Source organism: Odontomachus brunneus, unplaced genomic scaffold, assembly GCF_010583005.1.
Source record: "Odontomachus brunneus isolate Ranch 3 - 2012 unplaced genomic scaffold, Obru_v1 Obru_scaffold_090, whole genome shotgun sequence".
In the NCBI taxonomy this organism is placed as follows: domain Eukaryota; kingdom Metazoa; phylum Arthropoda; class Insecta; order Hymenoptera; family Formicidae; genus Odontomachus; species Odontomachus brunneus.
Window position 1 is genome coordinate 1,147,108 of NW_022639540.1, and position 10,271 is coordinate 1,157,378.

Consider the following 10,271-nt stretch of genomic DNA (forward strand, 5'->3'; position numbering starts at 1 on the left):
ACAAATAACATATATATATATATATATATATATATATATATATATATATATATATATATATATATATATATCCTCTAGGGAGTGGAGAGTGTCGTGAGCGTGGAATGTCAGGTAGCTCATTTGTTTAGAGCAGTCACCCGGCAAACGAAAGACCCAGGTTCAAGTCCCGGCTTTATAGCAAACCGTGCTTTCGATATTTTTCTCTCTTTGAAATGAAAAGATACACGCAGATCCCGAACGCACGGACTGCCACCATCACCTAGAGTACGCTCTCCTCCTTCTATGCTTTTTCAAAAACAACATATTATTGAAAATTGTTTGATACTACAAAGATATGTTATTTGGACCTTATTAAGGTTGTGAAACAGGAACCAACCAAGAAACGGAAATTCTTTAATGCACCAAGTACATCTTCTGGCAACATCAATAAAGGCAAAAAAAGATTTCTTCATGGGAGCAATTAATTTTTCTGATAATAAGTTATTTTTAAGGAAACATTCGTTTTATAAGTCATACATAAATACGATTAATTCATCTGTGAAAAAGAAATTGATTGATATACCAAGTATATCTTCTCATAACTTTGATATGGATACAAAATAACATTCCTTCATGGGACCAAACAATTCCCAGCACAGTTCCAAGCAATTTTTTTCTTTTTTTTTTTTAATTCTCCCTTCTATATTTCAGCAAACTTTTCAAAGATAATATTAAACTTAATTATGAAAATTTATCACATCTTTATTCAGGAGTACTTGTACAATCAAGAACAGTATCAATCAAACTTTATTCCGTTTTACCCAAATATTTAGGAAAATGATATCTATCAAGCTAAAGATATAGCAGAACCCAACACACAGCTTTCACTATCGCAAGGTGCACCTGCTCTTAAATCATATAACTGTATCAGCATTAGATAAGATGAAGGTTGATTGTTTAAGTAAGATAAAGAACAGAAGATAGAAAGAATAGAAAATATAGAATGTTCACTTGCAGTTCCAAGCATATTCCTCAAAACAATGTTGCTAATCATCAATCTTAACAAAATATTGTGGGGCTCGATCACTCAACATTTGATAGCATTTTTTGTCTGTTACTGACGACAGAATTAGAAAACCTGCCCGAACACGAAAAATCAACGTGAAAACAGATTATAATGAATATTTTATGGAAATTGTGAACATACAACAATTTTGTTTTACAAGGTGTTTCTTTTTACACTTTAATTCAAGCTGGAATATGGTATCAACTATTTTTTTGTTAATCGTAGTCTTTCATCTCCAATAAAAAAACACGATATTTTTTATTTTTAATAAGCTTTTTAGAAATATATCCAATCACGTTTTTATTTCTTATATTACCAGAAAAAAAGACGCAAACAATTTAAAAAAAGACAGATTTAAAGATTCATGTCGAGAGAAATTTTCTTTATAGCGGCGTTTATACATTCGTTTAAAGTTACACCGGAAGTTGCTATCGAATGAAACGCACCGCATTTAGGGTTGCGTTCCGTTTCACGCATTATGCGCGCATTTCCTACAATATACGTAACATGAATTGTAGATAAACGCGCGCATATGCGTGAAACGGAACGCGGCCTAGATATTCGTGTATCATAGGCTGCGTTCCGAAATTCACTGCCAGTACTTGCAGTGAATTTCGGAACGCAACTATGATTGTTGATGTCGAAAAACTGTAGTCGCGATTGGCAACGTTGGAATTGAAGTTAACTTTTTTTTATTTAGATAGCGGGCATACGAGAACACTGTTACGTTCGAATTATCGAAATCTTCTACGTCCACAAATCTGCTTCCATCGATTTGATTCGCGAATTTGTTTGTCACTTCGACAATTAAGATCCTGGGACCATGTCTTTTCTATATAGACAGGAAATTAAATCGTTAGAGGAAGGAATGCAAAACGCTTTCGTGATCGGTGTGGTTATAAACAGCACAAACGCGAAAACGATTGACGCTAGTCGAACGAAATGTACGTATCCGTTCTTACTTCTGCAAAAGTTTATCCATAGAAATGACTTGTCTCCACGAGAGATTTTGTCAAAACATCCACAATTAAAGCGTACGTTTTATTCGCTTTATCATTTTTAAACCTGAAAAATCTTGATTTTTTTTACGTTGATTTACGACAGTTGACTGAATCGACTAAAGGCTGATTCATCTTTTTTTTCGAATTTTCTATTTCTGAGTAGAGAATTTATCCTTCACTTGCTGACTGTTACAGTTCATAAAGGCGATCGTAGCGTGTGGACATTCACCTTGCGCGATTCCGAGGTGGACTTTATTAATGTGACGGTTTGGGGTAGTACGGGATTTATAACAAAAATATCGTCTACTTACAATATAGGATCTGTAGGTGTGTACATTGATAATCCTATATAAATGGCGAATCAATTGATGTATTATTGTCATTTTTATGATTAACATGAGTTGAAGAAGATATTAAGATTGTATTCCCGACTCTCGATTAGTTAATTTTGGGGAATTTATAATAATAATAAATTTATAACAAAGATATAATTTTCATTTATAGTATAGGATCTGTAAGTGTTTGAATTTTTATTTGAATATTTTATTTTGATAATCCAATTACGAATCAATCAATTGCTATTTATTTTTACGATTAACACATTGATAACGAGTTGAAAAAGCTATTAAAATATTCCCGACGCGATTAATCGATTTTCATGAATCGCTGAGGATTAGAAAAGTAGTAAATTTGTCTCTTAAATATCCTCGAAAAAAAGGTTTATATATAATCATATAAAAATATATGATTATATATAATTATATATGAATTTTTTTGTGCATAAATGTGATCTTACATACGACCAACTAATTATATATGTCCATACATGAAACAAATACTGTTGAGTGAAAAAAAAATATATAATTTGATTCAATTAAACATTGACATCATAGGCTACCATAAACATAAGCATTTACTTCAATTATATTTTCATAAAAACATTTTTTTCAATGTGGATATATAATTATATACTCATATATAATTATATATAGCACAAATGTTCAAAATACATTCTAGAGACGTTTCAGAGATATCATGTATTCCTGGAACGTTTTTAGAATATATTTTGAGCATATATTTTGTACTGTATGATCATATATGGCCATATATGAGTAAATCCATATATGAACTTTTTTCCCGGATTATTGTCATGTGACTATTTTATAGTGGAAGTGATAAGTGCAAAGATAGTGAAACGTCAACCTAACGACAGAAACGAGCAATTTGTACCATCGACCACCAGTCCTTTCCTTCTGATTGTAAATGAGGGTATGGCAATTATACAACATCACGATGCGCCCACTCGTGAACAATACATGAACTTGTTGACCCGGCCTATTAAAAGTGTCACATCCGCCAAGAATTTGAAAGTTGTTCTGGAAAACATTGACGCTCTGTGCGATCGATTCGTCGATCTTTTCGTCGTAGTCACGTTTGTGCGTATCATTATTTATAAGAATATATGACTTTATATTCTTGTATCTCTTTTAGAAAAATATCACTGGTTGTAATAAATTGGCCAGTAATAAATAGTAATTTTATTACTCGTACGAGTAATAAAATTACTGAACGACAGCAATTATCACTGGCTAAATTATCACTTATTAGTATTAAATTTCTATAAGGGATATACAACACTTTCGTTGAGTTCAGTCACATCGGTTCTTATGCTCAACTTTCTCTTGTTGATTAGTGCCTCTAAAGGTGTCTTCTAGCCAGAGGGTTTATTAGGTTATTAGTGGGTCACTAGCCTGATAAAAACTATCGGAAGTTTCCAGCTTATTAAATCATTTTTAGAGACACTTTTATCGATAAAAGAGAGTTTAGAATAAGGATAATTGTTTCTCGAAGTAATGCGCATATTACTGAAATTCCGTATTTCTCCCGATAAGAATACATGTCAAAATAGAGTTCTATTTTGCTCGATAAACGCCACGTAGATTCTTTTAAAATTATGAGAAACAACGATATATCATGACGATATATCGTGCATATGTTCCTATTATGTAGAGAACAATCGTAATATTCCATTATGAAACAAACTATTGCAGGTCGCAGACGCGCGTAACATAATGACGCGTGACGGACGGTCTGTAACGTGTCGCAGTTTCGAGGTTGCAGATGGATCGACGGATAATACGGTATCTCTGTTATTGTGGGAGAAGGACTGGGTCGAAAGATCTGCGTTTTGGGAACCGAAGCAAACGGTATTGTTCTTGATTGACGCTCGTATTGCATACGATGAGTATAAGAAGAAAACTGCGCTGAGCATAGGTATGTTGCGCGTATTCAAACATGATAAATCGTATCAAAATTATACACGAACTGTTAATATATTTATCGTCCGTCTGTATTGTATGCAGCGAGACGAACGCTGATTATAGAATGCCTGAATATACCGCAGGCAGCGGAACTTAAAAGTGCTGTAGAACATTACGATCCTGATTCATTAAGCAGTGACCCGTTTGCTGTGCCGAATCGTAAGAATTCAAAATGATTATCTTGAGTTGGATACTGATGTACAATTATACAAATATTGCATATTATATTTAATTGGTTTTATATACGGTCGTATAGAATTGCAAATGCTTTTACACAGTGAAAGTTCAAATGTTAATGCATAGAAAGATATCAAATATTGTACCAAAATCATCTTTTTATTTACAAAATTTCCTCTTGTTTTCGACGCAATTATTTAGTCTTCCCATGCATTGACATTTGTACTTTCACTCTGTAAAAACATTTGCAATTCTATGTAACCAAACAGAAGAACAGTGCAATTTACAAAACTATATTATGTTAGTATTAAATGCTGAAATTAAACATCGGGTCTCCTTTTCTTTTGCATTCCGCGTAATTACCCAGATAGCACAAAATCTTCAGAGAATATTCCGGGACATTCTTAGGATGTATAAATGTCATTAGAACGTCTTTAGAACGTCTTTTGAAGATTTGTGATGTATGGGCAATTAGGTTGCATTCCGATATTTACTACCAGTATTAAAAATCTAAAGTATACGTAATATGCACTATAGATTTTCAGTACTAGCAGTGAATATCGGAACATACCTTTAATCTCATTTCTCTAATTTCATCAACAGCGGACACTATCACGACTGTAATGACAATACAGCAAATCACGGAAAAATTGCAAAAAAAAGCGAGCATGGATGGCGAAAGATTGCAGTTCGCGACGATCGTAAAAGCTTTGGTGACTGAGATGAATCTAGAAGATTTGCCCAATGTGATTTCTATAAAATGGTATTGCTCTCTTCATTCCTCACATCGTATTTATTATCCAGTAAAAATCGAGGAAATATTGTTAAAATGTCATTATGTTCATTTCATTTAGCGCTCTGTGTAAAAAGATCGTCGCGAGCATGCAAGATTCTTGTATGAATTTGAGTTGTCCTTCGGGTAATGGGATGCAGTCGCCTTTAAACGTCATTAAGCTCAACGTGAAAGTCAATTTAAAGGACGACACCGGATATCTCATCGGATGCCGCTTGACTGGAGATTTCGCGGAGCGTGTCTTAGGTTGCACACTCGACGAATTTCAGGTGACACAAATTAAATTGACTAAAACTTAATTTAAATTAAAATTTATTTTAAAGTTAGTTACAATTCTTTAAATTTTAATTACACTTAAAGTTAATTTTAATTAAAATTTAAAGTTAAACGACAAAACTAAAAACGGCAGAATTAGCTAAAAGGATAGCCGATTGTATATTTGTACAAAATACACAAGAAATAACTTTTCAATAAATACAAAGTGACATTATATTGATGTTATTTCCTACTCAACAATGTAAGTGCAATATAACATATATTATGCATAACAGCTAACATTGTTGAGCAAAAAATTATAACATTAATGTTATTGTTATTTGATATTTACTGATACTTAATTATGTTCGCAGGTAATGACAGCAGAACAACGCGAAGAGTTGAAATGGGTGTATATGTTGGAAAAATGCGAAGTTCGACTGCACATTTTTGGACCAACCACTGCTTTCCCGCGCGCAATGTACAATGTTTTATCAATTCAACATTATCGGGGTGAAGAAGCAGAGTAAACAATTATTTAAGATAAACTGCAACTTTGCCCGTGTATTAAAAATACTCGTTTCTAGTCACTCTGATTCAGTGACAATTTTTTCTCAACATCGTATTTTTCGTTTTATATATACACATATATATATATATATATATATATATATATATATATATATATAAGGATATTATAAAAATGTCGTTATAATTCAGACAACAAAAGATCTCCAGGGGATGTCTTGGGGACATTCTTAGAGCATCTTTAGGATATCCTGTGGAGATCTGTGCTGTTTGGGGAAGTATATAGTGAAGTAATAGTGATGCGTAACGGGATTGTTGTTAACTTTTACGTTTTCGAAATACGAATGTATCTCTTATGATTTCAACTTATTAGGTGCGTTCGGGGAGCTCGCTCTTAGCGCTATTCAGCGCTACCGTGTTATTCTATCCTTATTGTTTATTTAAGGAGCGATAAAGATTGAAGAACGCGGTAACGTTGGTAGCATGCTCCCCGAGCGCACCCACCCTTATAGAAATATCATACCAAGAATCATTGATAATTACTTATTATCCAGTATTTTTAATACTGAAAATAAGTAATTATCAATGATTCTTAGTATGATATTTCTATAAGGACATAGTTTGTCTCATAAAGAAATTGTTTTCTTTATTGACGGGCAAGAAAAGTTTGTGAACAACTGACCTATAAAGAATATATGCATCACTGTTTTATCGAAGTAAGAAGTTTTATATTTTAATTTAACATACGCGTTTATTGTATAAAAAGTAAAGACTCTTGTACAAATAAATATGTGTTATTTTATTCTCATTATATATAGCTATCATAAGACGTTTGATGAGTTGAAAAGTAGCATCACAAGTGACATCGTTTGTGTCACGTGTTCATCGCGCGTAATGGCTGTTATATTCCCGCATTAAGGGTGCGTTCCTACTTAACGCGTTACACGTCTCGTCGTCCTTCGCGGACCAATCAAATCGTCCCATTTTATTCGTCGTAAAGTTATAGCGAATTCGGTAGCTTGCACTAGTGCGCACTGAGTGCGCATTAAGGCTTGTTTACAGTACATTCTTATATTTAAGATCGTGTCTTAAATACATATTTAAAAACATTTTAACTAATAAAATGATTCGTACGGATGTTATACATATCATATTATGGTTAAAAATATTTGAGAATTTATTTGAGAATTATTTAAGACAATTTTTAAATATAATAACATACTATGAACAAGCCTTAGTGCGCACTCAGTGCACACTAGTGCAAGCAACCGAATTCGCTATTAGATAATAAAATGGGACGATTTGATTGGTCCGCGAACGTAGCTCAAGCAGTTCAGCTAAAAAGCACAGATCTCATATATATTTAGTGACTTTAGCATTGTCGATACAATTCACGGTGAGTATAACTTTGCTTCAAGTTGTCAAGTAAAAATATAAGCGACTTTCAAAGTTTAACCAATTTGTCTTGTAAATAAGGCGCTACCGATAACGGTTATATAATAATATATTCTTCGAAAATTATATCATACAACCTGATATATTTATTAACGAGAACTTTTTGTGGTTAGTGACGCCTACATGACAAAAGTTCCAATAAACATTAGATATTTGACCATGTGAAATATATATCGTCTATCTCCAAAGAACTCTGTGGAGACAAAAGAGAAGTATTGGAGAAGAAGTAGGCAGCAAGTACGAAACGTATTATATTACGAAAACAATAAGCAAAAAGAAGAAAGACAAAAGATATTTGTTGAAATATTTGTAAATAATATATAAGACATTTATATTGGAAATCAACAAATATATATGTAAACATGAGTATAAATAATGATTGGGATGTGGAAAAACACAAAATGGAACATGAATGTGATGAACATTGGGAACTGAGGCGTAAATTTCTGCTAACTCACAAAACAAAATTTCCAGAGGATGAACTCGTTTGTTTGGCACAAGTGTTCTCTAACGTGGAACTATTAGGATGCAGGTAATGCATTACGACATATCATAGCACATATTTTTGGCAACATTTATTTATTTTTCTAAAACAAATTGCATTTTAAATATCTATGCTGTATATTACAATATTGATATTTATGAACTAAGTAAGTTTTATAAATTCAGCAAAGGATGAATAATTATTATTCATATCAAGTTTATGCATAATTATATAAGTTTATAAGTTTATGGATAATTATTTAAGTTTATATACATGTTTTACCATAGATATCCACAAGAAACAATGGATTTAGTAGCAGAATTATCGAAGGAAATTGCAGCTGAATATAGAGAGAAACAAAAAACAAAGTTACAAAGAACATTTGTAAAAGCTTCAGAAGCAGCTAGTTCAAAGGTTAAAGGTATAACAAAAAATTGTGAGTTATACTATTTCTTTATTTTTTTTTACTTTTTATCATACAAATTACATTTTATGTTTATTAAATATGGAAAAGTTTTATTTATTTTTTAAAATTGTCAACTATGATTTGGCATTTATATAATAACTTAAATTTTCCTACTACTAATTTTTTCTATATAGGATGTATTGCCCAAATATCTACTATTGCTGAAGAACCTATATCAGATAAAAGCAATAAAAAATTAAAATCCGAAATTGAGGAGAGTAAAACAGTAAATAATAATAAAAGTCTTAGTACTAATATCATAGAATCTTCCTCTAAGAAGAAAGAAGAACTTCCATTTGGAGATATCATTCTGGTGGAAAGACCAGGTGATGTACCACAAAATACACTGGCTCATTCAGTTGGCATATCTCGTAATAACCTGAAGTGGGTATATGCAAACCAATCAACAAAGTTTCAACACTCATAGTATGTGTAACACTTATAATATAAAATAAAGAAAATTGTTATATATGTAACTAGTGGAATAAATTATTTGTAACGTGTACAATGTTATATTTTATTGTCTTATTTTAGCGATTGCACAATTTATATCGATTCAAAGAAAGTGGCATTTGCCTCTGGTTACAATCGGAAAATTGCTAGAAAAACAGCTTCTGCAATTGCATTAGACAGATTACGGAAATATTACCATACTATCAAGGTAAGAAGTAGAGAAGTACATTTATTTAAATAAATAAGTAAAAAAAGTATCTAGACAGGTGAAAAACCACAAAAATTTAAATAAATATTAGAGATGTGCGAATCAAAGATTTCTTATATCGAATCGAATCTCAGATTTTAATTTCGAATCGAATCGATAAAATTTCATTCGAATCGAATCGAATCTTTGAAAGAATTTTTAATTAACATAATCATTGAATTTAACATGAAAATAGTGACTTCAGAATGAGAGATAATATTGATCATATGATATCAATTTATTTTAAGGTAAGATATTTATATATATTTAAATATTTTCGCTTTATAAAAATATTTTTATTCACGTATATTTAAATTTATGATAGGTTATAATAGACAGTGCATGTCGAAACAAATTAAACTTACAAGGGAACATAGGCAACCCGAAAATTCAGAAAATTTTGAAACATTGTGTGCAAGTACATCCATAACATAAAACTATTTTTTTTGTTTCTGCTAAATTTCAATTTAAAGAGGTGAAACCACTCTTCGAAAAAACATAACATTTTTATTTTTAGCAAATTTCCTATACAAGGCATATGAAAAAATAGTTTATATAAAAGTGATAGAATATTTTATACTCTTTGCAACGGTGTATTCAAATTTTGCAAAAATGAAACATTTTTAAACCTCCCTTTCTCCACTCATTAGTTTCGAGGGGTGGTTTCACCCCCTTAAATAAAAATTTAGCAGAAACAAAAATAGTTTTATATTATGAATATACTACTCGCACACAATGTTTCAGAATTTTCTGAATTTTCGGGTCGTCTATGTTCCCTTGTTAATCATAAAAATTATTATAAATTAAACTTATTCTTAAATCATCTTGTGCAAAATATGCAAATAATAATGCAAATAAATGATCTAATTTTAAAATAAAATGAGGTCTGCATTATATTATAAGAAGTACATATTAACTCTATATAAAAGACTCTATATAAAATCTAAATTGAATAAAAAGTTCTTGTCAGTTCAGCAATATGTCAACAATACGCACAATTAATACATATATATATATATATATATATATATATATATATATATATA

General features: G+C 31.2%; 2 protein-coding genes across 3 annotated transcripts in view; both read left to right on the forward strand.

Annotated features, from left to right (window-relative positions):
• Window positions 1-1,868: 1,868 nt before the first annotated feature.
• Window positions 1,869-6,908, forward strand: LOC116848124 (meiosis-specific with OB domain-containing protein). Its single transcript, XM_032823901.1, has 8 exons — window positions 1,869-1,989; window positions 2,242-2,373; window positions 3,214-3,482; window positions 4,098-4,320; window positions 4,410-4,526; window positions 5,148-5,307; window positions 5,399-5,606; window positions 5,967-6,908. Exons 1-8 carry the CDS (start codon window positions 1,869-1,871, stop codon window positions 6,120-6,122), a joined length of 1,386 nt encoding a protein of 461 aa, XP_032679792.1. The 3' UTR covers window positions 6,123-6,908.
• Window positions 6,909-7,456: 548 nt separating this feature from the next.
• The window catches only part of LOC116848132 (NF-kappa-B-repressing factor), a 6,517-nt gene continuing 3,702 nt past the window's right edge, over window positions 7,457-10,271 (forward strand). Inside the window, exons 1-5 of one of the 2 annotated variants that reach the window (XM_032823919.1) lie at window positions 7,457-7,516; window positions 7,689-8,107; window positions 8,347-8,480; window positions 8,660-8,951; window positions 9,060-9,186. In XM_032823919.1, coding sequence (XP_032679810.1) covers window positions 7,938-8,107; window positions 8,347-8,480; window positions 8,660-8,951; window positions 9,060-9,186 — 723 coding nt within the window. In that variant the 5' untranslated portion in view covers window positions 7,457-7,516; window positions 7,689-7,937. The other variant, XM_032823918.1, reaches the window with a different exon arrangement.

Bases quoted from the DNA above. Each gene is read 5' to 3' on its own strand.
- LOC116848124 (XM_032823901.1), top strand. From the start codon at position 1,869: ATGTCTTTTCTATATAGACAGGAAATTAAATCGTTAGAGGAAGGAATG. The intron at 2,374-3,213 runs GTGTGTACATTG...ACTATTTTATAG, and splicing joins TTACAATATAGGATCTGTAG to TGGAAGTGATAAGTGCAAAG. The intron at 5,308-5,398 runs GTATTGCTCTCT...CATTTCATTTAG, and splicing joins AATGTGATTTCTATAAAATG to CGCTCTGTGTAAAAAGATCG.